The 19,681-nt window shown below is 35.8% G+C and overlaps 1 protein-coding gene and 1 long non-coding RNA gene across 2 annotated transcripts in view; both read left to right on the top strand.

Annotated features, from left to right (window-relative positions):
• The first annotated feature begins 8,191 nt into the window (after nucleotides 1-8,191).
• On the top strand, nucleotides 8,192-10,481 carry LOC126827276 (uncharacterized). The gene is made up of 3 exons (XR_007682633.2): nucleotides 8,192-8,340; nucleotides 9,062-9,169; nucleotides 9,961-10,481. It is a non-coding gene; the product is annotated as an uncharacterized LOC126827276 (long non-coding RNA).
• A 1,966-nt stretch (nucleotides 10,482-12,447) lies between these two features.
• Nucleotides 12,448-19,681, top strand: part of LOC126816050 (peroxisomal ATPase PEX1) — a 29,268-nt gene continuing 22,034 nt past the window's right edge. Inside the window, exons 1-8 of the mRNA XM_050542175.1 lie at nucleotides 12,448-12,618; nucleotides 13,156-13,299; nucleotides 13,984-14,067; nucleotides 14,740-14,854; nucleotides 15,069-16,162; nucleotides 17,030-17,153; nucleotides 18,063-18,282; nucleotides 19,303-19,535. Coding sequence (XP_050398132.1) covers nucleotides 12,505-12,618; nucleotides 13,156-13,299; nucleotides 13,984-14,067; nucleotides 14,740-14,854; nucleotides 15,069-16,162; nucleotides 17,030-17,153; nucleotides 18,063-18,282; nucleotides 19,303-19,535 — 2,128 coding nt within the window. The 5' untranslated portion in view covers nucleotides 12,448-12,504. The remainder of the gene's footprint in view (nucleotides 12,619-13,155; nucleotides 13,300-13,983; nucleotides 14,068-14,739; nucleotides 14,855-15,068; nucleotides 16,163-17,029; nucleotides 17,154-18,062; nucleotides 18,283-19,302; nucleotides 19,536-19,681) is intronic.

Here is a 19,681-nt window from a genome sequence, read left to right as displayed (position 1 = left end):
TAATTCGCATACCAAAGTTGTTTTTATGATGTTAAAGAGCATCCTAGTCTCAGTTTATGGTAAACTTTACCAGTCACAATGTGCTTAGACTTATACTTGACTTGTGCTTACGTAAGAATGGTCTTGAGAATTTTCTAGGGACGGTATTTTTATAAGTTTCTTACGTAAGAAAAAGTGAAGCATGACTTTGTGCTTACTTTAAGAATTTTCTAGGAACCGGGCCCAGATCTGTTATGGTAGAAATGGGATAAGGTGGTGACAAGAAGGATGTCTCCTATCACCATATTTCAGTGTGTCACAAGGAGTAGCAAAGGAAGTAGCTTTAGACCACATTCGATGGAATCTACAGAGAAGTTCCTATTTTCTGCTGGCAACGGGAAGGACTTAAGAAATAGAAGACGCAGAAGAGGTTAAAGTTACTAGTTTATTACACAATGGAATGTATATGATACAGGGTGAAATAAACGAATATCCAAGGTTAATTATATAGTTTACAACAGGTGCTGGTTTCTGTAGCGTATTACAAGAGATTATGGAATTGGATCCTTACGACTATCGGATCTCCAGACCTTGTTTGGACTCAGTGATTATTGTGCTGACTCCCTAGTGTTGCATGACATGGCAGAACGTTCAAGATCTCCTGACATGGAAGCAGAAATAAGAACAGGTCGTAAACACCAATTGATTTTGTTCGCACAGGGTGATCTTTGATTTATCAAACATTTTGATTTATAGATACCTAATCAGCAGTGATTATTCGCTAGGCTGCGATTACAATACCCCTGAAACAGATTGTTTTAAATAATGTAACGATTGACCCGTTGCCCGTACCATGCATTATTTGAAATTATGAGGGAGAGAGAGAGATAGTTTAACGTCCACTCGACATTTTATTTTATTTCAATAATTCGCTTGCGCGTAGCAGTCGGAGAAAACCGGGTTGAAATTATGGACGTCACGTTTAAGTCTGTATTTTGTCAGTTACCTGGTTTTTTTTAACACTGTAAAATGCACATATTTCTGTATGTAAAATGAATGTGTAAGTACCCGGTCTCTTTATTTATATTCAGTATCAAGGGGGGAAAATCGGGGTTTGGTTTCAAATATTAACTGTATAGAAAGACGCGGTGACTCAGTAAGTCGCTGGCTTGCTAACCATAGGTCTCGGGTTGACCGAGAGAGTTCCTCGAGATTTTACGGTGTGGTTTCCCCTCGTCAATGGAGCAGGACTTAAGGTCTGACCTGGAAAGTATCTAGTCGATCGGATGGGACAAAAACCTAGGTCTAGTATACACATAGGCGTGAAAGTAAAAGAACCCTTGACACTATGAATTTCCCTCATAGCACACTGTGTGGCGTATGCTCGTCTCGGGTTATAAACGAGTCGGTGCAGAAAAGTTAAACCCCATTTAATCCATGTCTTAAAGGCTCAATACCACTCTTGTTGTAACTGAATAATATGTCCCAATCTTTATTCTGGTCAACAAATTGTACTATTTTAGAATATTTCAATTAATTGATGATACAAATTTCATCTTAACACACCTTATTTAACAATTTTGAAAAATTCAACATAATGGTTTAAAACGTCTAACGTAAACCTTTTCAAATGAAACTTCGATTTAAAAATATTTTCGAACCCTCTGGACAAGTAAAATAGGATGTAATGGATAATTTACACAACAGGTAGGACACTTAAACATCTAGTACTTAGATAGAGATATTATTTATTTTCTGGAGCTTTCAAGCCAGCAAGAGTGTTATTGTCCCTTTAACTTATCCTTTGCGCACTTGGCATTTTGAAACTTACACATCTTTTAATTAATAGTTTTAATTTTGGGTCAAGAGGAAAAGGAAATGAGACGATGGGTATTGCCTGGTTTTTGTGGAAATTAAATAAGTATCATTTCACTATCATAATTACGTTTGATGACAAGTAAAGTGCATTCTAACACCCACTTTCCTCATCCTTCCGTCCGTAAATCAAAACAGGCAATTATAAATTCAGGCATTTTCCGATTTATTCTATTTGTACAGATATGTATTTTGTATGAATTCATATTTTTGGAGAATAATATGTAAGTATATATATTAATATGAAAAGCTCACAATTCAGAAATTAATGAATTTGACATGCTATATAATATATATCACAATTCAGAAAGTTCTGAATTTGGCACTCTGTATAATAATAATATTATTACTTTAATAATGAAATATTGAAAATTTCCATTATATTAGTATACAGGTAATTAAATATAAACATTTCCTAAATATATATAATCTTCTTTTAAATTAATTTGAACTTATTCTGAATCAATTGCCGTGATGTGATAACGTATTGCAAGCTAAGTTGTAAATTTATCTCGAACACCAAACATTCAGCGAGAAATATTTTAATCGTATAACAGCCTATCACTACCCCCGTATCCGACTGATTTAACAAATTCAAATTTATAGTACAGGCGAAGCTTGTCATGTCCAGACGATATTTTCCTATTTCATCATCGATACTATAGTAGATCCATTTCAGAGTGTTATCCGATTTCCCATTGACAACTCATGTTTTTGGCCTTTGGCGGCTCTGTAAATCTTCTTTATATGGAACCAAATATTTATCGGCGTCCCCTGCTGCAAAATAAAGAAACTATTATAAAATTGACAACTCATTCAATAGTGAATAAAATTTTGGCGATATTGGCGCCTCTGCTGAAAAATAGAGCTAATAAATCCCCGCGAAAATTTTATTTCTCCATGACAACACATTTTGTACGCCCTTCACAAACCCCTATAAAGAGCGTGCGCTTGTGGTCATAAGATCTGGTCTGGTTTCGATTCCACTCTTGTACGTGACAATGAATATGATGGCCTCTCCATCCTCGTTTTTTTTCTGGGACATCGGTTTCCTCCCACTGTTAAAGATTACTGAAATAAGATTGAACCATATTTAAGTCCCGAAATGCACACCCTCTCTCTCTCTCGGCTTAGGGGGGTTGGATGGCTGAATGGTTAGCGTGCTCGCGCTGTATCAGCAAGTCTGTCATTGAGTCGATTGGCGTGGTTTCGAATCCCCGGTTGTACGTGACAAGGAGTAGGGTCGCCTGTCCAACCTCGTGGGTTTTCTCCGGGTCCTCCGGTTTCCTCCCACTGCTAAAGACCCCTACGCGCAAGCGAATTATTGAAATAAAATTAAACCATATGTTAGTCCCGAAATGACCTAGTTTGTGTCGAGTGGACGTTAAACCCCATTTCTCTCTCTCTCTCTCTCTCTCTCTCTCTCTCTCTCTCTCTCGGCTTACTCATATTTGGCGCCTTATAGACGCCATATGCAAGCTTCCCAGTATGTTAACATCCATTAAACGGTTATATCCCTTATTTTGGGAATTTCATTCAATAACACTTCCATCCTCTTTCATATGCTTTTGTTTCAACATCAATTACTTCCAACATATTCATTCATCGAATAACATCCTGAATGAATGACGTCGACATACGGTTTATCAATAATTCATTGCATCCTTGTGCATCAAACATTCCCCTTTTATAACATCCTGTATGATGTAAAGGTCAAGAGACCCTGAAAATCCAACTGCACATATACGATTGTGCGAAGGCCCATAGTGCCAAAAATAAATTGTTTTTAAAAATTAAGCCGTTTGAACGAATTACTATCTGGGTTGAACGAATTACTAATTAGCCTGTTTCAACGAGTTAGTATCTCGTTTGAACAAGTTAGTATTTCTTTTGACCGAGTTACTATCTCGTTTGAAGGAATAAATTATCTCGTTTGAACGAATAAATTATCTCGTTTGAACGAATTAGTCATCTGGTTTGAACGAATTACTTATCTCGTATGAAGGATTAGTATCTCGTTTGAACGAGTTAGTATTGTACAGAAGCGTAAAAGGGACATGGAGAAATTGTGATCCTAACAGGCGTTTCAAGTAAAGATAATGTGATGATTTAATACGTCCGTTATCTCTAAGGTTAGCGACAGTAGAAGGAAAGGCATTTGGGTCGTTCCATGTCAAGTGGGTCAATTTTCAGAAATTTGGAAAATTGACCCCCTCGAAAAAATCTGGAAACAATATATGTTATTGTACATGCAAAAACTAGAAACTGTGCAAAATTTATGATCTGTAGCTTAAAAATTGACTTAGATACGGGCATTTGAGTTTCATGAGTTACCATAAGTTTTCGAAACTAAATATGTATCAATAATTTCCTCGAGTATCAGATATCTTGTTTTTACCTTTCTAGTGAAAATATACAGCTCACGTTTGGTTGTCTTAAAGAACTTTTTGTGTAGATTACGAATCTGCAATCAGTTTTCAGGTGAGTGATAGGGTTCGCATGCTACTTGGCCATGAAAACCGAAAACAATTTGGTGTAATTGTATATTTTCTGGATTTTGTAGTCTACTCAAGAAGTTCTTTTGAGACAACCAAATGTGAGCTGTATATCTTCACTAGAAAGGTAAAAACAAGATATCTGAAACTAAAGTAATTTATTGAAACATATTTTTGTTTCGAAAACTAATCGTAAATCATGAAACTCAAATGCCCGTATCTCTGTCAATTTTCAAGCTACAGACCACCATTTTTGCGCAGTTTCCAGTTTTTACATGTACAATAACATATATTTTTTCAGATTTTTTCGAGGGGGTCGATTTCCCACCCCTGGCCCACTTGACATGGAATGACCCATTTATGAAAAGGCGGATTAGTACGGCGTACGTTGAGAGTTATATATGTCTTAAAAGCCCACTGTATACGACTGCGTGTCAGTGGGTTTACATATTAAGGATTAATGTAATTGTTGCCAGGTTACTTATAGTAAAAGATTATGCCAGAGTAGATTTATTTCCAATCTAAGGAGGGATGAGAATGTGGGCGAGTTTCTAAAATAGAGGGGGATAGAAGAAACAACTAATCCGTGCCGTCTATCTTAATGGCGTGGGTCTTGTAAGAAAGTCTCTACAGTCCTCGGATGACACGAAAAACCACGAAGTGCAGCAGCTGAAAGAAGCAATACTGTCACACAGTACCATTGCGATACGGGAGTTCTGACATTATGACGTTGTTAAGATAATGCTAGAGAAAGTTTTATTAAAATCAATATTTTACTCACTATATCTACGATATACATAATATTTCCTTCAAATAAATTAATATAGATCAAATGCACTGCAAGTATCATAAATATCCTTGTCACAAGGTACATTTGAAAATGAAGCTACTTCCTATTTACAATGATGTATATCACAAGATGGTGCAACACGATCAACTGAATCCCATAAACACATGCCATTGTTACGTTTTCGTTTCTAGGTGGACAACTATTAAAATATTTTCAGGTGACTAAATAAATACTTGAAAAGTAGACGTAAATCATACTTACTTGATCGGTATACAAAATATTCTAATTATACATTTTTTTTGGTAACTATTTACTTCATCTCGATTGTAAATTTTGACGAAAAAGAGAAAAAAACACAATTTATATTAGTCCGGTGCCTGAAGGGGGGGGGGAATCGCCACCTGAGCTGTGAATTCATGAGACCAAGTTTTTCTAGACCAGTTTTTTGCGTAGATTCCGAATCTGGGTGGTGATCAGGCATTTGAGGGGGCGTTTTCGAGATATCGGGGATCCAATGTCTACAATTGGGGGAAAATGTGACTATGTTGACATAAATGATGATCATGTTATATATTAATAAAACATAAATTTCTAGGGCTGTCCATCTCTAAATAAGTGTTTATGATGGACCTGGACAACTGTTTTGATTTGTGGCGAGGTGGGATGGGTGGTTGCAGGTGTGCGTGTGCGTAAGGGGATAGGGGTAAAATTGGCGGGAGAAATGAGTTCACGTTGATTTAAATGATGATTTTCTATAAATATGTGTATAAGATTATAAGATTCACATTGTATGTGGGGGGGGGGGGGTAAATGTATTTTTGGGGACAGAAACCACATGGTTCAAAATTGACCTAAAAAGTGGCTTTGCGTTAGCTTTTTTTTCGTTCAGTACCCATTTCATCATTCAAAATATTAAATTATAATGCAGTCTGATTAAAACACAGATCCTATTTCGTTCTTTTTTTTATAGTTCAAAATTTCGTTTTACTTGTCTTCATAACACTAGAATCTGAAAGAGTTGTTATGTTAGCCGCGTTCTGTTTAATGTGAAGGATTAGCCCTTGAAACGGTCTGTTACGGCGAGTTCTTGTCAACGCTGGTTGATTAATCAATATCTAACGTCATAGGGTAAAAAGCCGCTCGTATGACCTCTGACGCCACCTCCCACTACAACCGGTCAGATCTTCATGTAGTGTATGCCATCGAAAGTATAAAAAAAACCGAAACGAAATATAGATCTGTATTTTAATCAGTCTGATTATAACAGTACTTTTCAAGAGATCTTGAAATGTGAATTAAAAAAACACAGTAAACAAGAGACATGTTTAGATAATAGTTTATTCTTATATTCTTCATCAGAAGATTCAAAATCAAAGTTCATAATATGAGTGGGATGAATATCTTCTTGATGACTGATCAACAACTCGCATATATCTTTTGGATATGCTTCAGATGCCCATTCGCATAGTAAATCTTCATTCCAGCCTTGTATCGCAAGGTCATCTTGTTCGATCATTGGTTTTGCAGTCTGTCTCCATATAAGTGTTGCGGGATTGTATTAAAGAAAGAAACAATTAAAATTCCTCCAGAAAATCTTTTTTCTAATGCCATCTACTGATGTAAGTAGTCTTTCGCCGTACATGGTACAAACAATTATTTATATTCCAGCAATTACGTCATCAGAAACATCATTTTGTCTGTCCCAGCTCTTTAAAAATTGTTAGAAAGTTGGAATCATCTTGTAAAAGAAAGACAGATAGTCATTTCCACTGAAAGCATGCAGGTCGAGATATTCCTCGACACTTTCAATACTAATCTTGAATGGATCAAAAAATATATCAAGATTAGTATTGAAAGTGTCGAGAATATCCTAGAACTGACAAAAAACCACGAGGACACCAAAATAGCTTACCTACTCCTCTTCGCATTGCAAATTAATGGAGGCGCTGAAACAAATTGTATTTTGCGTTCTTGCTGGGACGAAAGAGACATCTCAATCCAAAATACACATTTTAATCGATAATGAGACGGACAAATGAAGATCTACAATGTGAATTGGTATTTGAAGCATATCCAAAAGATATATGCGAGCTGTTGATCAGCCATAAAGAAGATATTTATCTCGCTCATATTATGAACTTTTGATTTTAAATCTTCTGGTGAAGACCAAGAATAAACTAATATCTAAATATGTCTCTGATTTACTGTGTTTTTGATTTACATTTCCAGATCTCTTGAAAAGTACCATTATAATTTAATATTTTAAATGACCAAATAGGTACTGAACGAAAAAGCTATCGAGAAACCACTTTTAAGGTCAACTTTGAACCAAATGACTTCTGTTCACAAAAATACATCTTGCCCCTTCCCCCTATGGGCACCCACCCCAACTCAATGGAAATCTTATACACATATTTATAGAGATATTTCATCAAGTTCTAAGAAAATCATCATTTAAATCAACGTGAATTCATTTCCCGTCAATTTACCCCCCCCCCCCCCCGACCCACCCACCCCTTCCACACACGCACACCTGCAACCACCCACCCCAACTCGCCACAAATCAAAACAGTTGTCCAGGGGCAGCATAAACACTTATTTAGAGACGGACAGTCCTAGAAATTTATGTTTTATTTATATATAACATGATCATCATTTATGTCAACATAATCACATTTTCCCCCAATTGTAGACATTGGACCCCCCCCCCCCCCTATCTCGGAAACTCCCCCTCAAACGCCTGATCACTACCCAGATTCGAAATCTACGCAAAAAAATAGTCTAGAAAAAGTTGGTCTCATAAATTCACAGCTTGGGTGGCGATTCTCCCCCTTCAGCCACCAGACAATCAAGCATTACAATTTTGACGAAGCTGTCCTATTTCATTTTGTGTGGTGAATACTCATGCTGTATATAATGAATAGTATAAGTAATTTATAGATAATAATCGTTTATATATTTATGTCAAAGTGAAAGTATTACTCATGTGCCCGGATAACTATACGTCAAGGTTAAACGGAAATTCTGAAGTAAAATTTACAATATAAACGGTTTCATTAAACTTCTCCAACCTTTCATTCACAGAAATTGATTCAGAAATTAAGTGTAGTATTTCAAATTTAACCTCTCGGCTACTCACCATGAAGGTTATGTATTTCACATTAGTTGTCATTGCTTGTGTTCATTTTGAAAATATTGAAGGTAATAGTCTCATTTATATCATTGTACTTTTTTTGTAGTTTCCTGTCATCTAGACATTTCTTTTCTTAATCATTCTTTTTTTTTTAAATTGATATATATTTTATTTTTATTTAATACATACCAACATGTTTTCGCCATTTTTGAATATTTTGTATCCCTTTTTAATATTTGGTACACGTTGGCGTACACTTAAAAGAACGATGTCCGTTGGGATTCGAAATACGGTTTGGCCATAGCGCCGCTGTCTGGGCAAAATTTCCCGACAACAAGAGCTTCGTTAGCCCGGATGGTGAAGATAAGAAGGAAGTTAACCCTCATTTCATTTCATTTTCGTTTCGATTTTATTTTTCTTAATCATTTCCCTCTGGTTCTGATCATGTTTAATGTCCTTTCAATTCTACTGATCTGTTCGAGCCCATCCTTCATTTATCCCGCCTTTCCATCTTATCGTTATTTTCACATTTCATCTTTTAGTTAATCTTTATCTCATTTATCTTTTCCTTTTATCACCCCTTTCACATTTGTCTTTTCGTTTTATCGTCATTTTCCCTTTCTTCTTATCGCTGTTTCCTGTTTCCATTTAAGATGTTTTGTGTCTTGTAATCTTGTTTAGTAAATATATACCCGTCTATGGTTTACATTGCCAATCACACAAACACAAATATTTTCTGGAGTGTCTAATGGTTCCTTTTAATAGAAACATTTATATTTGTATTTTCAGCTCGGTTTTGTGGTGTACGATGTGCGAGAAGAGCTGATTGTTTTAGTGGTCCCAGGCATCATTATCCTCAATGTGGGTCGTGTTTGTGTAGTGATAGAAATATTTTGTGTGAGTTGTAATTATTTTTTTCATTTCACTTGTTAAACCACTGGTAAAGAGCAAATAAATCTATTATAATACTGATAAGGTGTATAAATCGTAAAATTGGCTTTTGTGTGCGCCATTTAGGTCCTTAGGGGTGTCAGACTATTTTGCCTTTTGAACTTTGGAACGGTGTTCGAACACAGAAGAATGCCAAAAAAAATTTCAAAATGATTGGTGTATCTTTGTTGGCAGACCGACCACTTGTTTGATTGAAATTTAATAAAGCCGAGTCGAATTGAAAGAATTCTTAAAACCGATTTTTAATGATCGTGCCAGTTTTAAATGAAAAGAAATGCGCCCTGGTTTATCGTCCTGCTTTTGCATCTTTAAAAACCATGACATAATGTCTAATAATTGAATAAAATATAACCTCCCTAATGCGTCCTGTGTTCGGTAGTTTAATTTATATAATAATTTTTGAATATGGAAACGTTTTTGAATAATGATGCCCATCGATTATGGTGTGATTTGAGTATTTCATGTACGTTACTGATGGAACCCTAATGGTAGATGAACGTTGGTGATATCTGTGAAACTTTGTGAACTTTTAATTATTTTGAGAAACTTTATTTTTGGATGAGAGCGACAGTCCAATTGCTTCATAGTTCTATATATAGATGTATTTGATGCATTATGTGTTTATTTTATTTTGTAACTTTTTTCATTTTGTATAATGCGAGACGCATTAGGAGTAGCTGTAAACGAGTTTCTAAGCATAGAAATCGACAATTAACCATGATGCCTTTATTTTCTAGCTTGTCCAATCAATGATATTATACAATGTGCAGAAGGGTGTCAACTTAAGACACGGAATGGATGTTGGAAGTGTTCCTGTTATCAACAATGATCATACTACATAGGACGAATATAGGTCTATACAACTCTTCTTACACCGACAATCTCCGTGTTAGAAATAAAATCACTTTTCCGTCACCAAAGCTCTCACCACTGCCTATCTATATGTATACAGAGCACACTGTCTACAGATTTAAGTCCCCGACAAACTACAGCTTATTTTTGTGGCTTCGAAACCGCAGAGACTAATAATTTTACAAGGATGTGATTTAGTACGATTGTGAGACAGTAAAATGATAATGATGTGACGTTTAAAGTACGAAAGGTTCAAACATTAAATACCCTTGAAGGCATTTTACTGTGCGGTATATAAATTATTTGTAAATATATTTTAGTTGTAAAAAACATGGTAATGTATTTTATTTATAATGTTAGAACATACGTGTATTCTGTTATTGCTAATAAACTATACTGATATGTGTTTTTTCTGTCATTTTGGTGTTACATAGAATTCTATATTCACACTATATGTCTGTTTTAAACAGAGTCAGAGAAAGAAATGGGGTTTAACGTCCACTCGACACAAACTAGGTCATTTCGGTACTATTTGGTTGAATTTTATTTCAATAATTCGCTTGTGCGTAGGGGTCTTTAGCAGTGAGAGGAAACCGGAGGACCCGGAGAAAATCCACAAGGCTGGAGAGGCGACCCTACCTCTTGTCACGTACAACCGGGGAATCTGTTTTAAGCAGAGGGGCCGCGAAACGCTGATCTGCCATATAATGAAACAGGTTAACTTCTTTTGAAACAGGAAACGCTATAGAAAAACGTAGGGCCTACCAGGATAAACATAAATTTAGTCAAGATATCAACAGGATACAGGACCGTTGCCGCGTAGAGAGGGGGTGAGATACCCCCCCCCCCCAAACAGAGGTGCGTGTCCCTCCGAAAAACACCATGATTTACGAATAAAACTGAGTCATTATTCAAATATTTGCCAGAAATCACGATTGACAACGCGAACCCCCTACACATGCGCGCCCCTCAGACCTGCACCCTCACCCCTCTCCTCTCCTACCACTTAAAATACTCCTTGCAACGGGCCTGGAGCAGACTTTCACACATAGGCCTATAACAACTTACAGAATAATTTATGTCGAACCGAACCGAAGAAGTCACCCAAACTTTTGGTTCCTTTAAGAATGGTCTCGGACGCTGTCCTCAGACAATGACAATGTAGGCTACTGCAGCCTTAAAATCATAATTAGATTATTAGACTAATTCATTTATTAATAGGGGTGCGTCGAATTACCCAATAGGCCTACTACGAACAAAGAGATTCCGCTCGGTGTCATTGAGTCATCTAGCACTGGTTTTGATTCCCCGGTTGTAGGCCTACATGACAAGGAGTGGGGTCGCCTGTTCAACCTCGTACGTGGGTTTTCTCCGGGTCCTGAGATCCGGTTTACTCCCACTGCTAAAGACTCCCACGCGCAAACGAATTATTGAAATAAAATTGAACCACATGTTAGTCCCGAAAGGACATAGTTACACCCCACACTCTCTGCGCATGATCTCTCCAAGTCTCAGTGATTCTCAGCCAGTGTGCCGCGAGATCTTCTTAAGTGTGCCGCGGAATTTTGAACGGCACACTAAAAAAATGCGAAAAAAACACATGATCCCCCCCCCCCCCCCGTGAAAACATTGTCGACCATAAAAACAATTATAAGATATACATTGTCCGTCAATTTTACAGCACCCCTAAGAACACTTCCCGCCCCCCTCATTGCTCTGAGCTAGACACGGCCCTGCTATTCACTGGTGTCTACTGATCCGATACTGATAGTGATACGGTAGCCTTAGTCAAGTTCATAGCTGTGTTCTTCTTTATTTATTTAATTCAGAATATGTGTATATGACTAGTCTCTGTCTACGGTTGTATGCCGTCTGACTTGCCATGTTTTTATTTTGCAAATTCAGATATTTTGCATATGTATTTAGCTAGGTGTACCGCTATATATATGTTTCCATGTGTTCCAAAGGGTGTGGGTGGTTGGATGGCTGAATGGTTAGCGTGCGCGCTGTATCATACAGTCTGTCATTGAGTCGACTGGCGTGGTTTCGAATCCCCGGTGACAAGGACTGTAGGGTCACCTGTCCAACCTCGTGGGTTTTCTCCGGGTCCTCCGGTTTCATCCCACTGCTAAAGACCCCTATGCGCAAGCGAATTATTGAAATAAAATTAAACCATGTTTTAGTCCCGAAATGACCTAGTTTGTGTCGATTGCACGTTAAACCCTGTTTCTCTCTCTCTTTCTCCAAAGGGTGTGCCGTTCGTTGGCAAAAATAGACGTCATTGGTCTCGATACATTCTAGAAATGGATTATTCAGACTTAATAATCTAGTCCAACAACTGTAGTGATCTCCCCTTGTTGTAAAAGTGGAAAATGAAAGTTTTGTTTACTAAAAGTGAATTTATTATCTAGTTATCAAAAATTGTTAAAATGACTTTGCATGTAGCAACAGTTAAATATAGTAGCAACAAACATTGCTTTCTAACAGTTGAACAGAAACAGTCTACAATAAGAAGTGTTGAAAACACACATAACTCAAATCAAGTTTGTTCCTTTTATATTTTAATAGCAATAGCCATGGCCCATAGGCTCAATAACATTCTTGCAATCATTGTCTATTATTATGGAGTGGGTGGGTGTAAAATTTCAAATTCGAAACACAAATTCCAAACAGGCTAATAAGCCTATATATAATAGTTTCAAAACAGCGTGGTTATCAGTTGAAAAATATTTGCCAGGATTTTGAAACAATAGACAAAATGACAAGGAACATGTTCATTGTGAAATGATCTTTATTCAATATTTGATACATGACAGTGTGTAACCTATTTATATGTACTATGCAGGCTAGAAATAAAACTTTGGCAGTCTTTCTTCCTAGGAGATTATAACTTTTTAAAGGAAGCAGAAGGGTTTATAAAATGTCATACGGACCTGTGAATGTTAGACAAAGTGAAATTCAGTAGAGGACACACTATTTCGAATGATTAATTCCATGAGTTTGACTAGGCTACTGTAGTATACCGTACTAGTAAGATTTATTTCTTTGTTTAATAAAGAAATATTTTTTTAAAATTTCAGATACCTGTGTATAGATGTGAATATGATGATGGTCGAATAGCATATTTTAGTTTAGTCGGCCATAGTCCTTTGTTGATAACACAAGATTTGATTTATCTCAATGGTCTGTTTGCTCAAAAACTGGAAATAAAAGATAGTGAAGAGGTACAATATATTCTAGAATCTATAGTGAATAATATAAATTTGGAGTGATATTAGAATCTGTCCACCAATTTTTTTCTGTCCACCAATATTTTTCATCACTGTACGGCTAGTATGATTAATGGACAGATTTCAAAGACTAACCATAAACTTAATAGAAGTTCTATTTTATCATTCTTTATAAACATGATTCCCACTGACATCTGTTGGATGAACTATCAGTAGTTTGAATAATACTCCTTGTTCTTATAAAGTTAGGTTTGTTTGAAATGAAACTCTCGACAACCATGCACTCCTATTAGCACCAGTTAGCATCAATTGGAACTTATTTAATCTCTATGTACGTAACCTTCATGTCTGAAACGTTGATCTACTGTTTTAACAATAGTATTGTTGCATTGAATGAAATTGTTTTTTTGAAAGATTGGATAAAAGTAAAATTCACATGTCTTCTTTAAATGTGTAGCCTACATTTAACAGAACAATCTTTTATTATGGATACCACAGGCCATTTTGATTGTGTACTGTGATATATTAGAAGCCAGTTCTCATCTGAAATGTTTGATTTCAATGAAAACATCAAATCTACTAATTACAAGAAATGTGTTTATCAAAAAACAAAATATGAAAGATGATGATTTATTTTGATTTATTGGACTCCACTACAGTAGAATTGCCCTATTTCAGGTTATACTACAATTAGTCAATCCTGTAATAACAGCTAACAGACTAGAGGTTGAACCACTTAGTACTGATGACTGGGAAATAGTTGTAAGTATTGTCAAAAAATTAAGTAGTACATGGTTATGTTACAGCGTGAAGTACAGTTATGTGACAGATCTAAGAAATAATACGCAAAATGTGTACAAATTCACTTATTGATGTAACCTTCCAATTTGAACCATAAAAGAGTAAAAAAAGACTTTGAGACAAAGGGATACTGTCGGATCTGTTTGAAATTTATATACACTTTTAAATTAGTGAAACAAAGAACCTCTTAAATATCAACTTCTGTTTATTACTTCTAGAGTTATGGCCCTTGTTTCACTTTGTTATTATCGTAACTATATGAAATTGATATTAGTGTGTTATAGTGTGTTATAGATATGTGACAACCCTTGTCGACTGCTCAGATGATTTGTCTGCTGTGGGAGTATATTGATACTAAATCAATCAACACAATACTTTTGTCCAGATCTTGATGGTAAAACCAACCACAGCACAAAAGTGAGAGCGTAAAAGGAATGAAAATAAAACGAAAGAAAGTGTTAATAATACGTAGGGACATTCTACAGTCTTCACACAGTCTATAAAGTTTGTATTGAGTTTATATGCGAAGTCCCAGATCAGTTGATCAGTTATACTGCAAATATTAGGCAACAAGTACAGATGTTCCTTATAGAATTTATTATGTGATAAGCTTATATATAATTATTTTCCTAGGAACAACATGCTGAGTTTGTAGAGAATCATCTATTAGATCAAGTCCGAGCAGTCTGGGTTGGACAGGTTTTACCAATCTGGGTTGCTAAATCAATTTGTATATTTCTACAAGTTCGTAAGTACATTTTGAAAATCATTTACAAGCTCACAGTAAATCATAGTTCTCATGGTACTTGATAATAAATGGCTTTTTGTTGAGTGGGTTCCTACTCTCTCTATTCTCCATTTCCATCCCTTTTGAAGATCATGTTTTTTCATAGGGAAATGTAATCTTTACGAGATGGGACTTACAGATATATATATGATGAAATTTTATTTTATCTTCATAGAAAAAATTGATCCAGAAGAGGAATATGCTGTTCTGACTAATGATACAGAAGTTTTAGTGGCTCCAAAATTACTTCCAAATGGAGCTAAAAAAGTTTCAAGTAAACCCCAAATGACTCGAAGACACAGTGATCCAGACATTAATCCGAACAATTTGTCTGTTGAAAATGCGTCTAAAGTTTCGTCTGATCGCATATCAAAGTCTAAATCACCTGTTGGTAAACGGAAATCACGCCATTTAAAGAATGAAAGACGGCATAAATCAGACGTCACTGATATTGAAGCTGATAGACAAAGACCTAATTTAAGACGTCAATCCTCGTTGATGGGGAGAATGATGGGATGGGTTGGTTTAAGTAAATGGCTTTCAGCGTATATAAGTGGTGATAATAATTCAATTTCTAGTTTCAATTCTGAAAATTTTGTTATAAAGGAAAATCATTTAGTATTTCGGGTTCAAGCCTTAAAATTTACTTGTAATCCAGAAGAATTACCAATATACAATTTAACAGATCCGTTTTCTAGGTTTATGTTGCCCCAAACAAGAAGTCTTGATAACTATGATAGTGTTAAAAAGTCATGTTATGAGGATGAAGAGTTACCCCCCTTAGAGCTATTCCAACCATCAATTGTTTTTGTTAACCATCGAGATGTTGTTAGAATTCTAGATGGGGGATCGAAAAAGAGTTTGCCGAATGTGTTCTATGCTGAGCTTCGTAAACTGAAAGCTCCAAAAGAAGTTGAAGAGGAAAAAAAACCTAAAACGTCGACGCCCACCAGTCCTCCTGTGACAGAAGAAAACAATAGAAAGCTATCTCCTAAAAAGAAAGAGTCGAATGAAGAAGCGAGTGAACTGTGTTGTATTGTTAGAGTGGTAACAATTGATAAAACAACAGATTTATCTGATGAGAACTGGCAGAACTGTGCTGAACGAATATTACAGGAACAATATTTGTTAAGCGGCCATGCTCTTGTCCCGGACATATTGCGTCGCCAAATGAAATTAGATGTAACCGGTAGACTGTGGTTACAAACTGTTCAGAAGCCACCAATCACGACATGCAGTGTTTTGCAACTGTACCCTCTTTCTACAATAGTAAGTTTTAACAATGAGACTTTATCAATATAATAGAATTGGAAATAATTGAATTGGTATTTGGCAGTAGAATCAGATTTGATATATTTGCCCTGAAGTCAGCCATATGTTGTCATCAACCTTGTTGTTCTATTAAATATTAACTGTAAAATGTTGTGTGAAAAAAATGCTTATTTATCTTGTCAGCCTTGAGGTAAGAGTATTTAACTGAAATTAGTGAAATCTGCAAGACGAAACCTGCATGATAACATGTGCTACTGTGCTGCTTTGAGTAGCAGACCAGAGTATTGTCATATGGCAAGTTTATATTGCTGACTGTGTTGTATTTGGTTTCAGTTATGGATAGATACACAAAATATGCCACTTTTCTGCTCCGATTGGATTAATGAAGACTGGCATACGCCATACAGTGTGCTATATGGGAAATTTTTCCTGGACAACTGCTCTATGGCCTACTCTTATATCAAATTTGAACTGCCATGTGTTCTTTTATGTGCACTATCATTGTTACGGGTTTTATCATTCAGTGTAATATTCTCTTTATGTACTGTGTGTCGGCAAGTGTTCTAATGCATAAGCTTTAGATAATAAAGTCTGACATTGATTGATGTAGTCCCTGGTTCTCTGTACACATTGGCGTGCATGTTAAGGTCCCTTGACAGTTGGAATTCGATATAAGAGTAGGCCATAGTGCCTCTGTCCGGGAAAAATTTCCCTCATAGCACAGTGTACGGTGTAAACCCGTCTTCATTAGCCCAGTTCGGAGCCGAACAGTAGGACGTTGCCGTTAAACCCCATTTCATTTCATTTCGGACATCATTTTTTTTTATATCCAGATATCAAATGTTCTTTCTTTATATGTTTCAGCCAAGACGTGTATATGATTCGTTTATTATTAAAGCTTTTATGAAATATATAGAAACTGTTGCCAATGATGAACACCCAATGATAGTATTTCAAGGAATTCTAGTAAAATTTATGGTTTTTTCAGGTAATTACATGTTTATTGTCCTATTTTATGTTAGTTAAGAGTATTAATAATTATGTTTTGAATTTAAGTTCAATGAAACACTTTATGATACTAACTAAGCTGTACCAATTATTCCATGAGGGATTTATTCACCTACCATCCTATATTTGTTAATTGTGCTCTTATAATATTTCATGAATAAAAAATAATTTGCAATCATTGACTTCTTCACCCTTTTTATAGAATCTGATTACATGTATGTTTTATGTCACCCTTGGGATTAAGTAGAAAGAAAAATTCAAAAGATAGGATTTTTTATAGAAATCTTTGTTTTAAATAATGCTAATTTCACAATTTATTTCAACCCTCATTGTGTAGTCAACCATTGCATTCATTTTAACCCGTTAAGCGTGACGTTTTTAAAACGTTAACTACCCCCTATTGTGTAATTAATTTGACGAAGTGACGAAGAACTATGTACTAAGTTCTAAGTATAGGTTGGGGAAAATACCTCCAAGGCGTTATATTACGCCCTACACGCAGTGAGTGGCAGCTGTCCAGGACCTAATATAACGTCCTACACATGCTGCGATCGTGGGGGAATTCCCAAGGGATTCCCTCAACTGACGAACTATGTTCTAAGAATAGGTTGGGGAAAATACCTCCAAGGCATTATATTACGCCCTACACACAGTGAGTGGCAGTTGTCCAGGACGTTATATAACGACCTACGCACTTAATACATCAGCAAATTATTTAAACATTTTCTTGGTAATTAACGTCTTTCAAATTACTCCCCGCACCCCCACCCCTGCCCCACCCCAACTACTCCTCTTCCTTTCTGGTAAAGTACACAAAAAGGTTGAGCCGTGTGCTGACAAAGTGTTAAAATATCTGTGTAATATGGTTTAATATGGGTTTATAATTTAGGTTTACACGTAGAAGCTCAGTTGATATTCAATGAGGAACCTGGCAGTGATGATCGACAGAAGTATATATTATTAAGCACTAGTGTCCTCAGACAATTGACAATAACTGTTGAGAAGAATGTGAAAGATGACAGTGTGTCTCTCATACATCCTATGTTGCCATATCGACATGTCAGTGATTTTGATCCAATTGCTCCAACAATACAGTTGAACAATCTAGGGTAGGTGTTTATTTCAAATACTTTAATTTAATTTAGTCCACTAATCAGGAGGTCCTGCCGGGTTCAATACTGATCTTGGCCGAGAAATGTCAACAGGATTTGCAGTTTGGTTTTCTCTTGTCAATGGTGCTGGGTTGAATGCTTGGCACGAAACAGCATCTAGTCATCGGATGGCACTTTAAACTGAGGTCCCATGTATTTCATATCCAATAAAGACTAGTGTATGTTTCATTCATTACTGTCAATCATACATGATGTATGCTTCATGTATTACTGTTAATTATGTTCCAGTAGTGCTTTTTCATAAATTACCATAATTTTAGTAAATGATAGTAATTTTACGTGTTGAGCTAGTTATTGTCCATTCATGTTTCAGAAAAAAATGAAATTTTGTTTTGGTTTTATTCAAATTATTGCTGCCATCATAGGTTTGATTAGAATCCCCCCCAGATTAATTTCTTTTTTTATTTCTTTTAAAAATATGGCCCGACATTGCTTAACTTTAGTGATCAGACGACAATCTGTGTTCTCATCCTAGTATTGATTTTCTCTATTTGAACAATTTTTCAAATTGCCAGGCCAATTATTATGTTAAATATGGTAATTATTAGTACTGGCATAATATATCGTTGATTCGCGTATTGAATTGCAAGACGCTGAATTGATGCATCACGATTCTTTTTTAAGTTTTTTGTTGCCTCAGTAAGTAACCTGTCACTCTTAATTATCCACGTCACACATTATCCATAGGTAGGCCTACACAAACACTCTTAAATTGTTTTGGTCCATGTTTTCATCCACATCAATATGATGTTATAAAACAGTTTTATTTCTTCAAGATCAGCAGGAGTAAAAATATCAATTTTCTTGATATATATTGACCTGGTTGTGAATCGTATGAATCGTATCGTAGCACCCAAATCGCAATACGTATTGTATCATGACTGCAGTGGCAATACGTAGCCCTAGAAATTATATTTATATACCATGTTTCATTACTTATGTATTATATATTTTCAGTGCTGTTCAGAAAGCATCAGCTACTGCTATTCATCATTTAGAAACATGTCTACTTACTAAACCACTTTCTGAAGATCTCTTCTCATCATGTCTGGGATTAAACCATGGTATTCTCTTAATATCAGGACCTAAAGGTAGTGGTAAAACATCTTTAGCTAAGGCTATCTGTCGTAGAATGGCCGAAGTTCCTAATATGGTTTTTACTATGGAAGTAGACTGTAAACCATTACGAGGTAGGATACGTTAATAGTATTGAAGCTAAATTGTCAGATTATTAGAGATGGAACTAGTAATAATTTTATAATAATGATTTTTACCCTTCTCCACATTTCTTTTATCAAAATCTTTGATAAAAAGGGACCACAGTGGCTTGGGCTTG

This window comes from Patella vulgata, chromosome 1 (assembly GCF_932274485.2).
Source record: "Patella vulgata chromosome 1, xgPatVulg1.2, whole genome shotgun sequence".
Taxonomy (NCBI): Eukaryota; Metazoa; Mollusca; class Gastropoda; family Patellidae; genus Patella; species Patella vulgata.
The sequence above is the reverse complement of the archived record's forward strand: the minus strand, read 5'-3'. Positions and strand labels throughout refer to the sequence as shown.